The sequence below is a fragment of the Paralichthys olivaceus genome, chromosome 15, assembly GCF_024713975.1.
Source record: "Paralichthys olivaceus isolate ysfri-2021 chromosome 15, ASM2471397v2, whole genome shotgun sequence".
In the NCBI taxonomy this organism is placed as follows: Eukaryota; Metazoa; Chordata; class Actinopteri; order Pleuronectiformes; family Paralichthyidae; genus Paralichthys; species Paralichthys olivaceus.
Window position 1 is genome coordinate 10665685 of NC_091107.1, and position 22840 is coordinate 10688524.

At 40.4% G+C, this 22840-nt stretch overlaps 2 protein-coding genes across 3 annotated transcripts; both read left to right on the top strand.

Annotated features, from left to right (window-relative positions):
- The first annotated feature begins 1740 nt into the window (after positions 1-1740).
- On the top strand, positions 1741-5373 carry txndc15 (thioredoxin domain containing 15). Of its 2 annotated transcripts, none has more exons than XM_020085535.2 (6): positions 1741-1964; positions 3052-3371; positions 3723-3869; positions 4249-4412; positions 4787-4926; positions 5022-5373. In XM_020085535.2, exons 1-6 carry the CDS (start codon positions 1868-1870, stop codon positions 5216-5218), a joined length of 1065 nt encoding a protein of 354 aa, XP_019941094.2. In that variant the 5' UTR covers positions 1741-1867; the 3' UTR covers positions 5219-5373. The 2 variants fall into 2 exon arrangements, with proteins under 2 accessions (XP_019941094.2, XP_019941095.2); XM_020085536.2 differs by having other exon boundaries at positions 1752-1964; positions 4787-4917.
- Positions 5374-6172: 799 nt separating this feature from the next.
- LOC109628450 (pterin-4-alpha-carbinolamine dehydratase 2) lies at positions 6173-17963 on the top strand. The gene is made up of 4 exons (XM_020085541.2): positions 6173-6386; positions 7567-7698; positions 15833-15913; positions 17674-17963. Exons 1-4 carry the CDS (start codon positions 6264-6266, stop codon positions 17767-17769), a joined length of 432 nt encoding a protein of 143 aa, XP_019941100.2. The 5' UTR covers positions 6173-6263; the 3' UTR covers positions 17770-17963.
- Positions 17964-22840: the final 4877 nt, after the last annotated feature.

A 22840-nucleotide genomic window follows, 5' to 3' on the forward strand; every position in this document is an offset into this window, starting at 1 on the left:
TCTGTTGTAATAGCTCCTGAAACCTAATGGGCATTTCTTACTGAAAAGCTGAAACATGTTTTACTGTTTGTCTTTATTCTTGGCGAACTGGGTGTCTACCATAGACTGTATCCACTGTTGCTTCAGCAGTTCATCTCTATTGACCTTCTGACACTGTGTTTCTTTGCTGGAGGCTGCTCCACAGCTTCTCACAAAGATTCATAAAGGTCTTGCACTTATTTATAATGAGTCAAAAATGTAAACAAACATTTATTTACATAAATAAATAACATCAAAATTTGCAAGCTGTACCATCCTCATCTTCAGACTGACCAATATGATGTTCCATGGAGATTGTAACCTTGTCCTCTGTCCTTGCATCAGATTTGTTCAGTGATTCAGTGAATCAAAGTGGCATTTCAGTCTGAATATCAAACCTGAGCAAGGTTACAGTGATCTGCATTTAAAACATTTATTATTATTTATTATTTGGATATTTTGAATCATGTTTTCATTATCTAGAACAGAACATCACTCTAGAACAGAAAACATGTTTTGCTCTATGAGACTCACGGGGATATCTTCTTGTTGTTGAATTCTTATGAAATGTTTGTTGTAACTCAGGTAATATCAGGTTTTTATTCTACGATGTTTATTTTTCAGCTCAGTTGTGGTTGATATTCATTTAGTTGAGAAAATTGATTGAAAAAAAACATGAACATGTTTCAGCTTCAGCTCGATGAAATAAAAACGTATCTGTGATTACATATTATCACAGACATGTGAGGTGTTCATAGACTGAATGATACGAATCTAAGACCAGGAGACGATGACAGTGTAATGACTGATGTATTTGCCAGCATGTCAGGTGTAACCTTGAAGCACTCTCAAGGTCTTAATCTGTTTCCCTGCTAAGTTTGTATATAAAATAATTAGTTAAATGTCTGGACAAGAATTTTATGTAGCTAAAAATATTTGAATCCCTTTTTTGTTATTTTGTTCATTTGGTGGAAGGCACTGACATTTTGGACCTGGACCCTGATTGAAAGATGATTATTGAAGGTGGATTACTGAAAAACAGACTCTGTAAAGTGGTTAATTTATCGACCTTCATTGGTAGCTGTAATATTTCCAGTTAAATCAGAACTTTCTCATTTTGAGTGAATATTATTTCTCTCACCACCTTCAGCGTGTAATCCTGACCTGGTCCCTTGTCTGTAGATGACATTTGGAGTTTTTTTTGGGAGAAGAAGTGAAGCTCAGTTATTCCAAACGTGTGACTGGAGAGGCCTGTGAAGCTTTGTATCATTCCTACTTTATTCCTGCATGATTATTGTGGAATGTTCAAAAGTTGTTTAATAAATCTGAAAGTAAAAAAGAATCTGTTGAAAACTTTTCTTGAATTGTTGTCCTCAGTTAAACATTTCGAAAACTTGTTGTTTGTTAAAACAACAAATAACTTCCAGGTTAATTAATTTCCCCCACCAGTAGTCTCCATTATTCTCCAAGCACCTCACATTCAAATATAATCTTATCTGGTCTATAATTTTTTATTATGTAAGAATATTTCCATGGATGCAATATAAGAGGTGAAAAAATAAATACAAACATTCTAAAATATAGATTTAGTATAAAAAGTATTTAAAAGATAAATAATAAAACAAAACTGAATAAAAAAATCTTAACAACATAAACCAGAAATCTTGTTCACATGTCAATGAACTATCGAAGGGTAAAATAACTTCCGGTCTACCCGGAAGTGGGTTGTTTATTTTGTTCCGGACTGCTACAGCACATCACATTGGTTCCTACATCCTGCACAGCATGATCGCACAACATGTCGCTCTAACCGCTTATATTTGAGTGTAGCTGGACACAGTTTGAAGCCATGACTGGGGTTTGGAACAACCTTTACATTTCGTGCGTTTTATTATTTATTAGTTGTCATTCTGGTGTTTTAAAGTGTTCGTCAGTGACAGCACAAGGTAAGAGACAGCCGCCTGTTAGCTACACAGAGCTAGCATAACACTGTTTATAATCGGACATGATAACTACAGTTTATGTCAAGTAGTATGTGGAATATAATGTTTAAACATTTTACCATCTTCATTACCCCAAATTAGTTGAGTTTAAAATGTGGTACGCTGCTGATCAAGCTAATTATCGTTATGAATATATTAAGGAAAAGCTAGTGATGCACCCACAACAAGTAACACAACTAAACCAGAACATATGTGTAAGAAGAGCTATAACTTAGTTCAGGAAATTTGAGCTAGACCATCTAAACTGAACACCAGCTGAAAAGTTTTATTTATCAGCTCTATCAAATGTGTTGGTCATTTTTAAACTGAACTATTCAGTTCACAACAAATACTGAAAAGTGAAGCTTTCCTAAAGTTAACAATCATGCAGGGCTTTTATTGTAGACTGCATTCATTTCACAGCTAACACAATTATATGATTATTAATTTACTGATGGACTGACAATCAATCCACCATGATTTTGAGAGTCGATCCCTCATTTAGATTATTTTTCCAATATGTGCTTGGTTCTTTGGTTGTTGTTATTCCACCACTTGAGTGCAGATTCTTGGGAAAACAAAGTATGTCTCCTTCCTGAACCTAACTTCATCCATAACCCCATTTTATAACACTTAACTTCATCAGTAGAGTCAATACTCATCTCTGCCTGTTCCTGAGCCTCCAGTGTGAGGAGTGATGATCAAACAAACATGAAATTTGAAGGATCTACATTATCCAAATAACTAATTTATTAAATGAGTTGTAACCTGCATATCAAAGACTAAATTGATATTTATTTTTACTTCTACTTGAGTCAGATAAGGTATTGGCCTTGAATTAGGCTGGGACATTTTAGGTCACTCAGCAATTGAGAGAGTATTATATGGCAGAGAAATAACGACTGTTATTTGTAGTAAGATTATCTTCACAGATATTGCCAAGAAGCTTATATTTATCTGTGTTGCTTGTATCAAATATAATTCACACGAAGAACAGCAAAGAAAGAAAAGTCTTATGTACTAACTTATTTATCATAATGTTATTTTTCAGATGTTGATGAGTCGCTTGAGCTCACGCTGTCAGAGGGGGCAGTTTCTGACTTGGAGAACAGCCCCAAGTTTGTTGAAGCAGAAGACCTGGAAACTCTGCCGAAGAGGCAGTTCAAGACAGCTGAGATTGCAGATGCTGTGATGGGCACTGAAGCCCCCATTGATCCATCTGACATCGAGTCCCTTTTCCCAAAAAATGTGAAAGACTTCCAGTCAGGTTTCTCCCCACCTTGTGACGAGCTCAGTGCCCAGTGCGCTTCGTCTGCTGTGGCTGATAAAGGAGCGTCGCTGGAGGAGACGAGCACTGAACCATCTCAGCAGGTTGGTGTCTTGAAGAGGAGGAGGGGAAGAGATGTGATTATAAGTTGTTGCAAATTGCAAAAGAAATGTCTGGTGGGAGTAGGCACCTTCTCCAAAAGGCTGGTGATAAGCACATTTTTGTTTTCAGTATTTTGTTTCTGATCAAGAGACTTATGAGACACAGCAAAATACAAAAAATAGTTCTTAGAATGAGTGCAAAAGAGACAGGGGGCCTTACAGCTTTGTTCTGGTTTCAATTTTATATTTTCATGACATTCAAAGCATAGCCTGAGGGCCTCTGGTAAAATACAATATGCATAGTGAAGTGAGTAGTTCCCAGAATTTGACTTTTCCTTGGTTGTTTCCTTACAGGTCACTCTTGACATAGTGCACGCAGGTGTCGCAACCTCCGAGGAGCAGAACACCACAGAAACTGCCAAGACATACAAAGTGAATTGTGATAAGAGGAACTTCACAGGAACAGACAGTTTTACTGTGCATGTCCTCAACGCTTCGCAGGTATTCATGCTGTCCTCTTGAGGTTCACTAGTTGAGTTTCCTTGAACACAACACGTCTGATTGCAGTTTCCTTCATTTCTTATATATATTCATATTTTGTAATATAGAAAAATCAGAAATACATCTCTGTATTGTTGTGTAAAATCAAGCTTGGTTTGATTCTGATACACCAAAAAAATGGTGACGTATTTTAAACGTTCCATTGATGCTTGTGTGATGAGCACCTAGTTATCTCCGTTTCAGGATTCAAACGTCCAGTAGGTTCTGTTTAAATCCCTCAGATTCTCTTAATGTCAGAGTGGATTACTGTACCTGTTTCTCCCATGAGAAGAAATCGAAACCCATCCCTCCATCTGATTCCCTGCCGCCCCCGTCTTAGGACCTGATGGAGTTCCTGAATGTGAACAGCACAGAATGCTCGGTCGTGCTGTTCTTCACCGCTTGGTGCCAGTTCTCCGCCAGCCTGGCACCTCACTTCAATGCCCTACCCAGAGTCTTTCCCAGCATGCACTTCTTGGCACTTGATGCCTCTCAACACAGCAGGTAAATGGTTTTAAAACGTTTCATTCCACCATTTTTAATTTATGTGTCAACTAGAATAGGTTTACCTGCTGATATGCTAAAAATACACATTATTTGTCTAATACACATACATTCCTGCAGAGCCTCTTTTCACCCTCTGTCTGAAACGCTCTGTTAGCTCCTGGCCCGGCTCCCAAAAAGACCAGTCTGCTCTGATTACTTGGGTGTTTGTGTGTTTTTTGTGTACATCATTTCCAGCTTTTGTACAGATAATTTTCGATATTGATCCTTTTGACTATTTTGTAAACTAGACCTCAAATTAGTAACTCTGGTAAATCTTTAAAACCATCAACATTTGTCATTCTTTGGTCTCGTTCGGCTCCATCTTCCACCAGCCTCTCTACAAGGTTTGGGACCGTGGCTGTGCCCAACATTCTTTTGTTCCAGGGGGCCAAACCCATGGCTCGCTTCAACCACACTGACAGAACACTGGAGACGCTCACCTCATTCATTGCTAACCAGACAGGTATGAATGGTAAAGAAACATTCTGAAACATCTGTTTTTTATGTTAAAGACTTATCCCTGAAGGCATAAAGCACAATGCATCTAAAAGCTCTCGTCTGTCCCAGGGTTTGAATCTGGGCCTGACAGAAACGTGACGGACGCTGACCACCTGGGCCCCCTCCTCAGCATCCCGGTGAGGAGCATAGACTGGCTACTGGTCTTCTCCATCCTCTTCATCACAGGCTTCTCTCTATACGCCATCCTGAGAACAGACAGCATCCGCTGGCTGATACCGGGACAGGAGCACGAGCATCAGGACTGAGAACGTAGACGCACGGCAAATCATCAGATAAATATCATTTGATCAACAATTCAGTTTGTTATTTATCAAATGCTAATTTGTTCATATTTTACGTGTTTTATGAACAAAACTAAATATTGAAACCATTGTGATTTATAATAAAAAATAAATTATGATTATCTTTGTTGGGTCACTTTTCTCTTCTGCGCCCTTTATCACATTTTCAACCATAATCCTAAAGTCCAAATAAACAGAACAGGATAGAGCACTGAGGGTGGGCTGCTGGCCCGACTAGATATTTTAGATTTTCTGTTGGAAATTATGCATTAATGCTTACCTGAAGGTGTCTCCAGGACTCCGGAGCTGCATTATCCAGATCCTGCACTTCTTAGCAATTATCATTATTAAATAACATAATTGCACCTTATGTTTTTCACTCCAACAACCAATCTGAGTTTAAAGGGTAAGTTAATCCAAACAGGAAAATATCCTCATTATCTACTCACCAGTGTGCCAATGGAGGGGTGGGTGAAGTGTATGAACACCCACCCCTCCATTGGCACACTGGTGAGTAGATAAGAGTTTCAGGGGTAAACAGCATTGCAGCCAAATACAATATAATTAAAGTAAATGGTGACCGATTCTTCTGAAACGTAGACAAAAAACAGAAAATGCCTCCATACTGCTCCTGTAGTTTCATATGGCTGCAACACTATTAACCCCTGAGACTCCAAAAGTGTTGGACTCAAACACTCCATCCACCCCACAGGCATAGTGGTGAGTGGATAACAAGGAAATTAAAATCTTTCTGCACATGCACACCACTGCTGGAGGTGTCTCCTGTGCACCATTCTCACTGAATGAATTATACAAACACACTTGGGTCAGACCACAGACTGTATATAAAGAGGTCAGACCACAGACTGTATATAGAGAGGGTCAGACAGACTCCAGGCAGTAAAACGGTGTGGTTTTAATCAGGCAGTAAACTGAGCAGCTATGTCGCAAAGTGAAAGGACGAGCAGAGGTGAGGGGCAGAGGGAGGACAGCGGACAAAGCGCTGACTATGTTCGGGTTAATGTTTAGCCTGAGGACGGGCAGCTCATGGCCCCGCGGCGGTCACCATCTGTCCGGGCTGTGCAGTCTGCTGCTGCCGCCCCCTCCCTCCAGGAACCGCTCGTCGAAAATGGTGAGTGACAGTTAGCGTGTGTTAGCTTTAGCCTGTAACCGCATCTTATCATCGCACACGAGGCTGGAAGTGACACAGGTGCAGCGGTAATCTCTCGAGACTCGAGCCGAGCACAGTGCAGACCTGTGGGCGCAGAGCCCGCTGCAGCGTGGGGTGCAGGGTGGAACACGCCAAACTCCATTCGGAAAAACTCAAAATTAAAGGTTTCCCCGTGTAGCTGTGAACCGACGCAGATATGTCGCAGATTTAATGAAATATTCCAGTTGTATCATGTACATAGCTCAATTCGGCGTAAATTGTTTCGTGGATTGAACTTTCTGAACAATGTTAACTTGAAATGTACACGTCTTGAACGTATTCATTCAGTGCTCTGTCTTCACTAACGCCTGGTAGTCATTACGTGCTGAAGTGTGATGTTGTTTTGTTGAATATCTTGAATAAAATCTGTTGCGTTGATTGTGTCAGTGCCGAAGTGAAGCGTAGTCTGTAACAGGTCAGTCAAGGCATAAATCCATATTGTTGTGTACATGTTTTGCTAAGTAGCAGAACATCATTAGAGTGAATCAGAATTATTAATGGAGTCTGTGTTTTGATGAGTATGTATTGAGTTCTCAGGAGTAGCTGTGACCTGTGCAGGTATCGCTTGTTTAGTTGATAGTGAAGCCGGTGTAACTCATTTTTAGTGGTTTGCTGCCGCTGTGTGGACGCAGCAAAAGTAACACCCAGGTTACTGCTGCAGTGTTCAAACTTTACTCTAAACCTGTGGTGTTTTTTTATAATAATACATTCTGTCATACAAATGAAACTAAACCAGACTGTGTATTTGTAATAAATACTAATAAACTCTGAATAACTGCATGGTTTAATGTTTAACATTGATACACTCCATTTATGTTATACACTGTCTTTTCGTCATATTGTGAATATTGTTGTTTTGTTGATGTGCTCTCTAACATGCACCATCTCTCCGTCCTGGGAGATGGATCGCTCCCTTGTGACTCTCCCTGAGTTGTCTACATTTTTTCTCACCCTCGTCGAGAGGGTGTCGCACCTTGTACAGATCGTTAAGACCTAGGAGGCGAATTGTAAATTGTGAATAATTTGTATGAGTAAAATTTAAATTTGAACAGCTTTGAGAAAAAGGACTATAGGATGCACTTTGTGTTTGTTGTGTCTCCAGTCATCGGACGCCCACTGGCTCTCCCCTGAAGACCGGGAGGAGATGGTGATGGAGCTCAGGGCCACAGGCTGGATGGAGGTGGAGGACCGAGGTGCCATCTTCAAAGAGCTTCACTTTAAAACCTTTAATCAGGTGTGTATGTGTGTATGTCTTGTTGATAAGATGTTGAATCGCTTCTTTTCTGACATAAATTGAGGTCATTATGTCACGGTTTTTGTGTTTTGTTTTGGCTTCAGACCCTGATTTTTATTTTGGTATTCACATTTTTTATTTATCAGTGAGACGGTACAAAAGTTAACACAGTAAAACTATTCACAACAGCAAAGGTCATGAATCAAATGTCAGCTAGTTGTAGTTGATGGTTGGGGTCAAACAAGTGTTTCAAAATAGTCTTTTTGTTAAAACTTGGAATTAAGGCACAGATCACATTTGGGCTCGACTGACAGTTTAGTCACTGTAGGCAGGTACATGGAGATTAGCTGTTAGTGAGTCTGACTTCTGGTTTCTTCCATTGACAATGAAGAAGAGTAAAAATGTAAAAGTAAAAATAATTTCCTTCCACACCAGTACAACAACAAATCATGTCCAGCACTCTCCTGTTGATGCAAAGTGTGTGTAGGTTATATATCTTCTTAAAGAAAGAACACGAGTGCACAAACACACACATGCACGCACGCACGCACACAAACACACTCAGACTCAGGCAGCGGACATCTGCTTCAGTGTTTGTGGTGTGTTATTCCAGACGGCTGGTACAGTCCGTGATCAAGTGTTTGTAGTGGTGGAAATCAGTCTGCGTCTGTGATCCGCTGTGGTCTTCAGGGGGCTGTTGTACACTGGTTGGGGGTTTGTTTGATGGGGATCTGGACGCAGACCACCACATGCATGCAGGCCAGCTTGCTAAACATCAGAATCACACAAATTCATCTGTTTATACACTGATTGGTTGCAGGTGTAGAGAGTTCCTCTCCGCTTTCACTGGTTCCTTTTCATTCCATTTTTTTGGGTTCCTACCTATAAATAGAAACATTAATGAATATTGAAAAGTTTTTGTTTTTGAGAGAAGCCTCCATTCTTACATACTGTTGTAGTGAAAGTAACATGGATGATCTGGCTCTAAACTAAGACAGAGCATATTGGAAACCTCACATGAAGAACTGAAAAAATAGAAATACTGAAAGTGTTACTGCATGTTAATCTTAATGTTGATACAAAACATAATAGTCAAGTAATTTTTATTTATTTTAGTGCTAATGTAAATAACTGGAATTCTAAAAGGCAAATGTTTTGAAAAGGTTTAGCATATCTTGGATTGATTTTTCAATAATAGTGGTTTGTCATATCTCAGAACTGTCTTATCTTACACTGGATTACATGACATACAATGACACAGCATGTAAATAACAGTTAACAGAGACAAACCATGGCTTCATACCACATGTCTGCTCCTAAACAAAGAAAACAAAAAGACAAAATGACTTACACAAGAAAAAACAGAATTTGTGCCATTTGATATTGTATTTTTAGATTATTATTAACAAGGACACTGTAATTAAATTATTTTAATCATAAACCAAAACAAGGAAGAAAGTAAAGAAGAGAAATATGCAGTTATGTAAATATACACCTAGATGTTTATTTACAGTTGGTTCATACATTTTGTGGTCCTGATGAGTTGTGAGAAAATGTGATGGAAATGTTTGAAGTCTTCAGCACTTTAATAATTGTTTCTGGAGCTTTCTATGGTAATAGGAACCTGTGCTGGTGTTGGTGTAACCCAAGTGCACAAATGACCAAGTGTGATATGACTGAAAGCTGAGATGATAATATTTTATCATGGATTCCTTTTCCCACAGAAATGCATTTTTAATATGTGTTTCTTGCGAAAATAGTAATTTTTTTCAGGATCTTCTAAACAATAGAGCTGCATCAAGAACTACTGGATAGCAGACAGACAGAGTTTATCAAAGCAGGGCGAGTTAGATCATACTCTCTCTCAACAGTATCATAGATTCTGTGCCTTTTGTGGGAGTTGAGACCAATTCTGACACTTCTGGGGATAAAAGAAAATCTTGAAGAAATGTTTTTTGGCAGAGTGCTGATAGGCAGCTCAATAGTTTGCTTCAGCAGCAACTGTACTGCAGCGACGTAAACTGCAACATCTCAAGGCCACTTAGCGGACTTCCTCTAATCCTGTCGTTAGTTGTTTTAGCCCCTAAAATAGTCTGTTTTTACACTTCCCTGTGTTTGAAGTTGGGGGGCCGAGAGTTGACCTCCCCCATCTGCTCGTCCTGGCTCTAAAGCCTCTCCTCTTACCCCGACACGTCAGGCAGCATTATGCTGACACACGCCAGGCGGCCAGTTGGCAGCAATTGGGGTTTCGATCAGAATGATTTCTTTCACAAACAATCAAATTGGTTAAAATGTTTCATCTGGCTCACAAACCACTAACAACCCCATCATTCCTTTTGGTAGATGTTCTCTTTTTTTTATTTTCTTGCTCGTTGCCACCCTCCGTTCCCCACCTCTGTCTCTCCGTCTTTGTCTGTCTCTCATTCCCATGCTGTGCCCCATGTTATTGGGAGAATGAGATCACGTTGTTCCAATTTTACATGTTGGCAACTCTCTCCGTCTGTCTCTCCGTCTGTCCTTCTTTTTCACCCTCTTTTATTCTCTCTCCAGCCACCACCACCCCCCCAAACATTTTCACAAACCTTCTTGCTGGGTTTTCGTGGCTGTTCTTAAAAGTGCTTTTACCCGAGGGGAATGGAGATGAGGATCGACGTGCTGGCTGATTTCCATTCGCCACTTATCTGCGAGTGATGGGCTCGAGGAAACCAGATCCCTAAGAGTTTATAATGAGAATAACAAATCCCCCGTTCTGTGAGAGGAGACATGTCCTCTATTGGTCTCTAGGGGGCGATAGAGCTGCACCCATGACTATGTAAATGCACAGTTTAAGTCTATTGAAGTGGAGCTGAGGCACTGCGCCACCTCATAGCTGCAAATGAATTTAAAAAGAACATGACAGCTTGTTTTTTTTTTAAGTTTATTTTTCTTTGATTATGGCAAGTGGAAAGTGTTATGATGCTGTTGTAACCAGCACAGTAATTTATCTGCGGCATGTGGGTACACAGTGCGTCGTTAGTGGCAGCAGACTGAGGAGTAAATGTGAGTTATTTTCCTTGTCAAGTCCAGTGTATTTAATCAGATTTGAGTGGTGAAATCCTCTCTCTGGAGTCCCTTTGGTCAGTGAGAAGCCCTTCAATTATATGTGGAAACGTGTGTGTGTGTCTTTAATACTGTAAATTCTGGTTGGAACTGTGCATGTTTTGTTTTTTTTGAAGTTGCAGGCACTGATATTGTTTACATATCAACATTTATGTCAGAACTGTTTACAGACTATGGTCTGCTTTACGTTTCAGAGGATGAAGTTGGAAACATTGAAGTAAAATGGTGTGTTTGTGTGCATGTGCGTGTGCGTGTGTTGGGAAGGTGAGCTGTGAATGCTCAGCTGTTGCGGGGTTGACAATGATGACGTTCCTCCTTCCCCCCCCCCCCACAGCACTTGAAAGCTACGTTCTAGATGGAATGGCCGCTTGTTTTCTTCAGTACTTTTATCCTTTGCACAGGAGCAGAAACTTTTCAACCAGGCAAATGAGTATTGATTTGTATTGATGGGTTAAAATAGGAGAAGAAGGATGTCAATCAATGAAGAACTCATTTCAGTTTTCCAGATATTTACAAGTGATTAGCAGACTTGACAAAAACATGGATGGTCAACATTTTTTCTAATCAGTGTCAAGTCATCTAGACTTGAATGGTGGGTTTTTAGATAAGTTTGAAGCTGTTGCTTAAAATGAATTTGACTTTACCTTGGGCTTTGGAAAATAGTGATGATATGTTTGCTGACTTGTTCAATTGAACAATTAATCAATAGATCAATAAGTTTTAATTCTATTTTGACAAAATCATCCACAAGTTCACCTTGTTAATTCATGTCAATACTATTTGTCATGATGATGATCAATTATCATTTTCATTAATTAATTATTTACTTAAAAAACAATTGCAGGCTCCAGCTCCCCTCAGAATTTTGTCAGACAGTTTTGGTGTGGTAATGAACTGTTTCAATGGCTTTTCCACCATGACAGAAAGAAAATTATAATGGAGATACAGACGGCTGCTCATTTTCTGACAAGACAATGTTCTAAATGGTTGCAATAAATAAACATGAATATATGTCCAAAAATGTCACCTTAAGCTGATCTAACACACTGTCCCTATAGTGCTCTCACCATATACCCCCACCAGCTCAGCGGTGTTCAGTTATCACCCGTCTCCAAAAGGGAACTGGAGGCGCCCACATTCATATCGTCTCGTGGAAATGGCTGGAGGGAAGCCGCGAGGTGTGGCGCCCGAGCGGAGTTGGTTAGGTAATCTGGCTATCGGTTCTTGAGTAAGATAAGATGGCCCTGACGTCTGCTGCGCTTTTGACGAGCCCAGTGTCTTTTTAAGCCTTGGCTGGAAACCCTGCAGTTAATGATGGGGTTTGCATTAGTCAGCCTTAGCGCCATGCTTGAGCATTACATGACACTCTTTACATAAATAGGAGGTGACATGCGTGAACATTTGTTACACAAGATATTAGTCACTTACAGAGTCTTCGCAGCATTGCGGTGCATGCATCGTCTTTGTCAGGGTATCAAGTTGAGTCTCTTCACTGTGTTTCTCCACTTTAAGAACGATAATTTGAGAAGATTAATACCTGACGATGATGTTACACATGCCGAGCAGAGCCCTCGCTTCTACATGAAAGAAACTCAGCACTTGGCAGCTTCACTTCATCATTATTCGATATTCTATATTGAAGTTACATGTCAACTTAGCGGGCATCCTTATCCGGCCAGCTGGAAGCTTGTGTTTGGGTAAGAAGAGAAATGAGACATAAGAGGTGTGGTCATCATCATCATCATCATCACCAGCACCACCGTGCAATTCACAGCGTTCTTGCCTTTCACTGCAGAGGAGCAAAGGTTTTCCAGCGGACCGATGCTGACGCGGGTGATGATGGGGCTTGCACAGTAATCATCGGGTAGTCATGGCGGTGTGTAATGGAGGAGAGCGGCTCGTCTTCTTGTGTGTGTCGGCGCATACTTGTGTGCAACGCCAGGGAGGTTCGCATTGTGTGCATTCGTACATGCATCGGCGCGTGCGTGTGTGTCTGTCAGAGGCAAGCAGAGTAGGCACAATCTGCATGCACTTAGTCCTGGCAAGGCAGAGCAGGCGTTTCTAAGCCCCTGGACCGCGCAGCAGTGGAAAACCGATCTGTAAATAACAGACACATGTGTTTGAAACTGAGTCCTGTATTCCAGCCCACGGCCGCAATGGGAGAGAGAACACCACTCTGCTCCGACGTCAAATTGTCTCGTCCAGTGTTGTATGACAATCATGCCGTAATAGCACCAAAATGACTCCTCAAAAGCGGGCGCATGGGGAAAGGAGCATAGAGGGGGTCTGCCTTCGGGTGTTTCTGATTATTTGAGATGGGGGCCTGCATATTGTCATGTCAAATTATTTAACTCTGACAGCTACAGCTTGTTGGGCCAGTTGGAAAGAATGGCTGCTGGCTGGCTTGGAGGATGGATAGCCGCCCAGCCGGCTGACATGTTGACTCGAGACGTGTGGCCCCGTGCAATACAAACAGGGTAAACAAAGCACTCAGAGAGGGAGAGTCCTTGACCTCTGTTGACATAAGACCTCTACTGGGAGTTGAGCGTTGGTTTTATTTTCTTGTTTGGCCCAAGTGGAGGGCGTTGAGGTGACCCACAGGTGACAGACAGGCGCTGCACCAGTATTGTGTCCTGCCCCTGAGGGACCACCACCTTTCCAGTATTTCAGCCTTGTTGGACATTCAACTCCAATTCACTTGTAGAGGGAGATTACGGCTTTCTGTGCATTTTTGTCTTCTTGAGAAACAAGAAGTCCTTTCTCAGGGTTCATGTCGCACACAGACTGAACTTATCGTCTTCTGTTTCACATTCCCTTCTCCCCAGGAGGACTTTTTGCTCTGTGGTTCTAAGCAGGGTTGGAAAGTGTGACACTTCTCTTAACAACAGCAATGCAGCAAGTTTGGATAATGAGCCCAAGCTCCGGTTGGGGTTGATTCACTCAATTGATTCAAAATTTAAATAAAGAACACTCTTGTGTGGAAGCTAACACAGCATTTGTTCTCGATCATCGACGAGCTTCATCGTGCCCGGAGCCGGCTTTGGAAGAAAAATATACTCCTTGAATTAAAACTGAAGTGAAGTGACCAATTATTGGTCCAGACTAGAAGCTCCTTCCTCTGCCAGGTTTTGGAAATGCATCACACAGATGTGACTGCAGATGTTTGCAGTTACAGGCCCGTCATAATATCAGGGAATCTACAACTGTGTTATTTTGATAATTTTGCTGTAGAGTGTTGTGACCCATTTGGCAAAAGAAGGAATCCTCCCTGAACTAAAGGGGGAAGGACGTCCATTATTCACACATGCTGATCAAGTTCAGAAACCAGTGAAATGCAAGAATATTCTCCTAAAGTTATGAGCCCGTCCTCAGTCAACATCCAACATTTGGAAGGCAAATCAAAATCCTCAAAATTAGTTAAGGCATTAAATAATTATTGTTGGTGTAAGACCTGGAGTTTTTGGCCACTCTGTAGCAGCAGAAACAGGTTGTGAAGGCAACATTGGAATTTGGCTGTTAAGCTACTAAGTTTTCCCACTATGTTCACCTGTTAGTCAGTATCTTTGTCTGTCTACAGATTGGTGCACAGTTTCTTTTGATTATTTTACACTGAAAGCAGCTGCAGAGTGCTGCGAGTGAATCAAAACAGTAAAGTTGTGGGCCAGAAGGGAGCTGCAAATTCAAGTGGTAAATGTCGCCAATACGATCGAGTCCTTTCATGTAATCAGATTGTTTTTTGTTATTTGGAAAATAATTATTGTGAAAATATTAATTGTGTAACAGCTTTACGTTGAAACTGATGGTGGATTTTTGGGGCAGACACTAATATGTCTCCCTCCTCAATAAGTCAAATAATCGACGCTGATGTTTTTCAATGGGAAATGGGACAATGTGCATGAACCATTAAGTTTTCGCACTGAATCCTTTAACCTGTCACTCAAAGTTCCTCAGCAGCAGATTAGCCTGAGCTCTGCCCTGAGAGAGAGGGAGAGAGAGGGGGCATGTTCGGACAACACCTGACATGACAGGCTGCCTAACCATCTCCATTAGAGCCAATGAGAGTTGAGAAAAAGCAGACCGCCTCAGTCTCTAAATTGGTGCCAGCGGGGTCAAGTTGCAGGAATATGCCAATTACTTAAATTGATCAGGAGACGGTTTCCTTGATAAGCAATTTGATCGAGCTGCCGATCGTGTTACACGAGCTGCGCTGCATGGCCAACGGACAGGACGTCTCAGAAATTGGTTACAATGCACTAAAAAGGCTCAACGCAATTTCCTCTGTGAGAGTAATTCTATTTTGTCATGTCAGGTGGTGGACGGGGCTCCAGCCACGGCCTGTAAACAATGGCGTTTCAGTTGATTTAATTAGGCAGGGAGGAAGTATTTAGGGGCTTAATTGAGATTGCAGTGGGAAATTGCACTGAAATAGGTCCACCAGTTTTTTTTTTCTCCTCTCACAGTGGGCATGACGAGGGATTTCACTCTTCTCTTTGTAGATAATTAGAATAACCACAATCACTCCCTGGATGTCCTGTGATTGGAGAGGGCCACATGCCCAACTTGAAATATGAAGTGTGTAGGTTGTGTATGTTGTGTATGTTGTGTATGAGTACGTGCATGCAAGATCTCTGCACTCTGGAAATATGCACTTGTGCATTCACGGTTTTCTACAAGTGCCTCAGATGGCAGTGTTGCTCCTTGGGCTGTGTGTGTCTGTCTGTGTGTGTGTGTGTGTGTGTCCAGCGCTGCATGTTTTAATTTCTTCTGGTCAGTTTACTGACTCAGACCTTGAGTACTTTAACACATAAACTTTTATTAAATGGCTAATAACAAATTTCAAATTTCCCCTAATGGGACAATTAACTACTGATCCAAACTTATAGTGGTGTTGGTGCTTGTGAACTGTATTGCATTGTATTTGGCTCTATATCATGAAACTAATTGCATAAAGAAGTCTTTTTATAGCGTTAGCTTTGCAGATTTTGTAAGAAGAGACTTGTTTTTGATTGACAGTCGTTTGTTTCTTCCTGTCCAGGCGTTTGGCTTCATGTCTCGTGTGGCTCTGCAGGCGGAGAAGATGAACCATCACCCAGAATGGTTCAATGTATATAATAAGGTAATAAATGTTTCCACATTATGGCTTGAGTCACACTCTGGTAACTGAGGTTTCACTCACAGTGCTGCTTGTGTGTAGTATCCATAACAGAAATCGCAGCATGTAGAGTCAAACAATGTTATCATTTCTGTGTGTTTGAGTTACGGCCATATTTACAATGCTGTGCTCAGTTTATAACAAATTACAGACACATCAAGATCAGTCAACTCTGGATAAAGTCAGATTTTTTTTTTGATGTCAAACAATCTGCACTAGTTCTAGATAGCTCTGCACACAGAGCCTGAAACACACACTTCATTTGTCAGAAAAAAAGAAAACGCAGTAGCTTCACACTGTAATCCCATCGTTTTTCTTGAGAAAAGCTTTGCAGATATCTCTACCAAGCCCTCCACGAAGCCCCCGCAGCCCCAACACTCACTCACTTTCTCTGTCTTCGAAATAAAGTAATGGTTGATATGACAAACCCAGTCCCTGAAAATCTCTCAGCATTAGGCTGCAGCCACTGAGTTACTGTGTGGTGGAAGCAGGCTGCTCTGAGAGGAATGCTGCTCCTAATCCACTCTTTATTAAAGTGGCTGTAACACAGTGCTACAGGTCTCTGGGCCCCACAGCACTTTCCACCAGACACTTACACATAAATCCCACAATGACTGAGCTTCAGCCTTGACAAAATAGATGCTGTATACTGAGCTACTGCTAATATTCCAGTCTGTTCTGTTTGTGTCTGTCAATGTTGGAATATAGTTTTCTGAGCCACACACCCCATTGGCTGACTCACACCTCTGTGGGTGGAGCCAAAAACATCCCCGCAAATGTTTCTGAATGCGTCGTGAACACTGACTGTATAAAAAGCTGGACGACAGGATCCAGTGGGTGGCTGCAGCATCAGTCATAAACCCCAGATGGGACATGGACCAAACAACAAAAAATTACAAATATACGTTTGGTTGTAATTAGTTATTTGATGCTATAAAAACTGGGTGAAACGTAACGATGGTCAGCTGAGACTGACACGTGATTAGTGGAGTGCGTCACTTTTTGTGAATCAAGTCTCATTGAAATATTTCTACATTTGGGGAGATATGTTTATTCGCTTTCTTTCTGAAATGAAGATAAATGTCATGACTGTGCCTTTAAGTACAGAGGTGGAGCCGCTGCACAGAACGGAGTTGTTACATAAACTGCTGTTAGTCAAGAATTAAGTCCAACACCCAACTGCCCATGAAAGTAAGCTTTTAAGTCAACAACAAAAATACGAGGCACATTTACAACCACCGGCAGAAAATATTGTTAAGTTATGCTTTTACAAGCGAGCATAAAAGCATAACGGACCAGTTTATTTCCTCAGCCCAAGAGGTTATGTTCCCTTTGCTGTCTGTCTGTGTGTCTGTTATGTGGCAGGGTGGGGCACGACCCTTCCATTAAACTGTGGAGTGGATCTGGTTAAACTGGCAGATCCAGGATTTTTCTCTTTTTTCACTTTCTTTAACAAAGCGAAATAGGACATTAGACATAGCTAGTGTTAACTTTTTTAAGTTAATTTTAGCTTATAACAAGCTCAACATGTTTAAAAACTTGATTTTCACTGGAAGGGGACTTTAAAAGTAAAAAAAACCCACACAGACTTTTCTACTACCAGAAATGCTCACCTCGTTAAGATATGTTTTATTAAAACTACTTATTAATTACAACATAGTTTATTTTTCTTGACCTTTGTCCCTGATTTTGTTATGGGAAACAGTGGTTACTTGTCCTCACAGGTCCAGATTACACTGACTACGCACGACTGTGGAGGACTGTCGAAGCGGGACATCAAGATGGCCAAGTTTATCGACAAAATTTCACTTTCTATGTGATATTTTTTGTCTTTTAATCTGAAAGTTTAATTTTCTTTTTTTCAGTCCCAGCTAAGAAATGCATTTTGCCTCCTACATGTCTAGAACCTGTCTCTGATTTTGTCTCAAATAGAATCTGTGAAAATATTCTATTTTCATGTTTGTATTTTCATTTTTAAATGTTTTCTATAAGAATAAAACACAGTGAAATCAAAGTTTGTTTTCTCTTCATTTATATATTGACTTTGTAGAAAACCTTACTCCATCACTACTGTTCTGGCAGATTTCATTGTGTATGTCACCGTGTGGTTTTCTTGTTTTCACCAGTGTTTATTTTCACACATGGAATTAGGACAGAGTGTAATTGCTCTGCAGAAACTGTGTCCCAATGATCCAGAGGATACTTTTCCTTGTCAGTCCTCCACCAGGCCACATGTTCTCCTCTGGCCCTGGAGAGTGGAGCAGAAAGAAGAAGGGGTCAAAGTCAGTAGGAAGGGGATTTATTTGATTTATGGTTTGGTGGGGGATGAGTTGAATAGGGCTGCTGTGTTTTCCGGACTGGATCGCCATCAGGAGAAGATCAGTAAGAAGGAAAGGGAGAGATGAAAGCCAAGTCAGTAGGACTGTGTTCACGCTATTTGTTTCTTTCACCAGCTCCATGTCTGCAATATTTTCATATTGTACGTATTTGTACATCACGTATTGTGTAAGTCTTTATTGCACTTGCCTCTTAATATGATTTATCTTCTCCCTATTTTTTACTCGGTATGTTTGCTACATGCAACACATACCAAAGCAAATTCATTGTAAGTTGACAGTAAATCATAATTTCCAAACCTTGACTATCCTTACCAAAATCCTAATGGAGAAAGATAAACTAAAATCTTAATTACTACCTGAATCTGTTGCATGTGGTCAATGTTTTACAAGATTTCTGTAAAAGGATATAACATGGATTGCTCATGTTGAAAAGCTAATGGGTATCAGATGATCTCAGTTCAGTTCAAACCCATGAATCTCAAAATTCAGTTTACCCATTTCTTTTTGGCTTCAGCTATCAAGACATCTGGAATTTCATACTCTGTTTACTTAAATTAGATAATTTGTCAAATTTTCAAAATGTTTTACAGTGAAGGACATCCAGACCCACATACACGTTGGTTGCATTAAATCACCACTGAAATGGGAGATATATCACGTCGCAGATGATTTGCAAGCACTTAGGCCCCTGTTCAATTATCCGAAGAGTAACTTGCATCTGATATGTGTTGAATTGCACAACACTGATGTACACAGCAACTCTGTTTCAGGAAGACAACTGCGAGGCTATAGAAAACGTTTTTATTAGCATTATCATGGCTTAAAATGAAATACCTGCAAAACAAATGAGAGTCATCATCAGCTACATTTTGTTAATAGTGCTTATGGAAATGTTAGCATGCTAAGTCAAAGTATACTACGAAGATGGACAACAAGTCTCCACTTCCTCCCACTATCCAGAAATGACTGTACTTTACTTCTTTAATAGTACAAACCACTTTGGACCTGGCTGGATATTACTGGGCATCCTATTTGTATTGTCTCAGGTGGACATACCAGCATGACAGCTCCTTCACCTGCAGCAGCTCAGATGTTTGTGGAATATGTGTAGGAACCATCTTACCAGGGATGGAGCAAACAATCATCTAAACGATTGCTGATCAATTACTTTCAGTTGATCAAATTATTTAGAAAGTCCAAGACCACTCTCTGACTATAGGTGACCAGACAGCCATTCCTACACAAGGCCGAGCCAGGCCAGATGTGGCCCCTTCAGATAATTGGCCTCAGCTGATGGCTAGAAGCAGCAGGCAGCCAAGTCAGCCCTGCCATTACTGAACTCAAGGCATATACTGTTGGGAGGGCAGTTGACAAACTGAGAGAAATGAGATGAGTGCAGGACAGGTGGTGATTCCTTTTTCCAGGACCTTGAGATGTAAAAATAATAATTCTCCCCTACATAAATGCCTCGTGCCCTTGAGAGCAACACCAGTGAAAAGAGAAAGATGTAGTGGGACCTTCCTTAGTGACAGAAGAAACCACAAGCAGGAAAGAAGCTTTCTGGGCTTTTTCCATGTAGCCACTGTATGTGATTGCCGCCCATATTTCTCCTGGAGTGTGGGAATTGCGATTTCACGCCCTAGCCTTGTGCGTACATGGTTGGAGGGCTGGTAGTTGCAATCTGACACTTCCAAATAAAGATAACGATGTCATTGAGAGTCAATCTTGACTTAAGTCTGCTTTGGGAGTCTCCAGGGGCCAGTGTTTAGCATGTGGGCTCGTCTGTTGTGGGTTTGGCTGCAGACTCACCACTGATAGTAATCACGGCTTTATGCCAAAAAGCAACAGGGAGCTTAACATTCGCAGACATTTGTATGGAATTTGTTATTTGATCAAATGCACCCTGTTTGTACATTTCCCATGTGGCTCAGCGGTAACTACTGGATGATCACTGACGGTTCTCAGCTGTTTGAACAGAAACATATTGTTGTCTGTATTACTGATAAATGGCAGTTTCACGCTGTCTTCTTCCATTTACAAGACAAGTTGTCAGTACTACTTTTTTTGTCAAAAGGAAAACAGACTTTTCTCTGGATATGTGGGATATCAGTAATGGATGTCATGCTGATTCCAGAGTGAAGCTGCCCAAGCAGTATGAAAATCATGTACAGTTGTCGGTGAGCCGCATCTCCAAAAATCTAAACCCTGCTTTTAGCTCAGTGATTTTTTAATAAAGGGGTTTTCTTAAAATTGTAAAATCACTAAAGGTGATTATTTTTGTTACTGAGGCAACAAAATAGTGAACCAGTTTTTTTTTAAGGTTAAGTTTGTCTTTTTTATGCTTTTGACTGTAATCATCTGGTAACATGATCAAAATAGTTAAAATGTTTATCCTGTTGTTGAATCATTGACTGCGTATAAAGATGCACGAAATGACAGCTCCCCAAAAGTGAACTCAAAATGTCTTGATTGCCCCCTGATAGCTGACTGCAGTATAGGTCGTTTACTCTACCTCCTCCATGTTGTCAGATGGGACATGAGCCAAACTAAAAAAAGTCCAAGTACATGTACAAAACATTTTCAGCTAATTCATATAACTGTGATTTGATTCATGATTGACAGCTGAGACTGACTCGTGATTGGTCAAGCACCTGTAACGGTGGAACCTCGATCATGTGGCTCTATCACCTGATCACTTCTGTGCAGACTCCGGATGGCACATATCTGCCTTATATCTGGACAGTGGGATGAAGTTGATGCATCATCCATCTTTATACACAGTCTATGGTTTGATTTAATGTTTGTGTTCTAACATTTCTTCATTAGCACTAATCACAAAATGCAGCTGAATGACTGCATGTCATCAGTTTCCCAGGTATTTGGTTATAAACCTGAAAATTGATCCTAATGATATTAATAAAATTGATATTATTAAAGTTTATCCTGAGGCAGACATGAATGTCGATACCAAACATAATGGGAATCTATTCAGGCTGCATTTTACTAAAAACTAAAAATTTCAACTATCACTGTTACAACATATTTTATTATTTTGTATTATGTATTTCTGTGCACACATTTATTACATTCACATAAATAAGTTCTTATCACTACAGCGCACAATGATATTCAAAACAATAATCTGCCTGACATATAAATTGACTGTGTCAGTATATATATTGTGTATGTTTGGCAATGTGTTTAGTATTGTCTAATTCTTTACGTAAACCCCCAGGAAGTTTCAAAGAGAGCAACAGTTAACCTGAGGAGTTTTTGTTTCCCCGCCTCTGAAATGACAGCATCTGTGTGCACCACTACCATTTAGAGGTTTTGATGAGTTAAGAAGTGAGATAACTGGCTCACTCTAAAATAAATAAAGTATGTCAAACCAGATCCTGCGTACAGTTAGAATCATTCTTCACTCAACCACCCACAGCCTCTCTGTAGTGACACACACACACACACACTGTAGTAAAGTCACTGCAGCTCGATTCAGCAAAGTCACTAATCCTAAAATGACATGTCATGTGTCAGCTTTGTGTTACTGCGGTACAGAGCTACAGTCTTGGTGGTAATTACACCATTTTCTCAGGACACATATAATTACAGTGATTTATGCTGCTGTACTCAGGCTTGTAGCAGCATGTGCTATTGGCCAAATGCTATTTTGATTGTGAATCAGTATGATGCGATAAATATTCAGCTACATTAATCAAAGTTGATATGAGAAGCATCAGGCAGCTGTTTGCTTTTAAAACACCTATCAGTCACACTGTAGGAATTAAATCCATGTGTATCTTTTTCTCGGGTTCAAAAACTCTTCTTTAAAAATTCTTATGATTGGTTTGATTGATTTGATTCATCAAAAACTTTATTATAGAAACTTGATCAAACTTCAAAAGGATTAGTCATCGGATGTATTTTCTTTCCTGACATATTTCATGTTGTTTTAAACACTCATAGTTTATTCATAAAATCTGCCCATTGAAATAAATGGATGGAAATTTCAAATCTTCAAAAACTTTTACTTCTTTGAAATTAAAGAACCCCAGCATACTTTCAGCTTTAATTTTGATTTATGCTTTAAATGAGTCACAAGACTTTAAGACATGATATTTGTCTAAATCTTTTTGTTATTTTGTATAAGCTCACAGGAGGTTGTTAGGGCAGCTCTGATCTGAGGGGATCTCTGGCTGTGCCTGCAAAACCCCAGCAACAAGACCACCCCTGGAAGAGTCTATTACTAACTATGTGGGTGGATCAGACCAATAGTAGAGGAGCTAGCTGTAAAGTAAGACAGTTTGGCCTCATAGATATTTACAATTTATACAATCTTGTTCACACTAAATCTAATGTATAAATAATGTTTCTAATGTATATATAACCACCAGCTACAGAGAAAACCCTTCCATCCAAACCAGACCACCCCCCCACCCTTCTTCACAGATGGTACAACCAGGAAGTAGAAATAGAGAGGGGGATCCAGGTCAACTCCATTTGCTTGAGGACCACAAAGGAGTTTGGTCACAAAGGTAAGAACATGGCCTTGATA

Coding starts and splice junctions, on each gene's coding strand:
- LOC109628450 (XM_020085541.2), top strand. CDS start 6,264: ATGTTCGGGTTAATGTTTAGCCTGAGGACGGGCAGCTCATGGCCCCGC. Junction 6,387..7,566: donor GGAACCGCTCGTCGAAAATG/GTGAGTGACAGT, acceptor TTGTGTCTCCAG/TCATCGGACGCCCACTGGCT. Junction 7,699..15,832: donor ACTTTAAAACCTTTAATCAG/GTGTGTATGTGT, acceptor CTTCCTGTCCAG/GCGTTTGGCTTCATGTCTCG.
- txndc15 (XM_020085535.2), top strand. CDS start 1,868: ATGACTGGGGTTTGGAACAACCTTTACATTTCGTGCGTTTTATTATTT. Junction 1,965..3,051: donor TTCGTCAGTGACAGCACAAG/GTAAGAGACAGC, acceptor GTTATTTTTCAG/ATGTTGATGAGTCGCTTGAG. Junction 3,870..4,248: donor ATGTCCTCAACGCTTCGCAG/GTATTCATGCTG, acceptor CCCCCGTCTTAG/GACCTGATGGAGTTCCTGAA.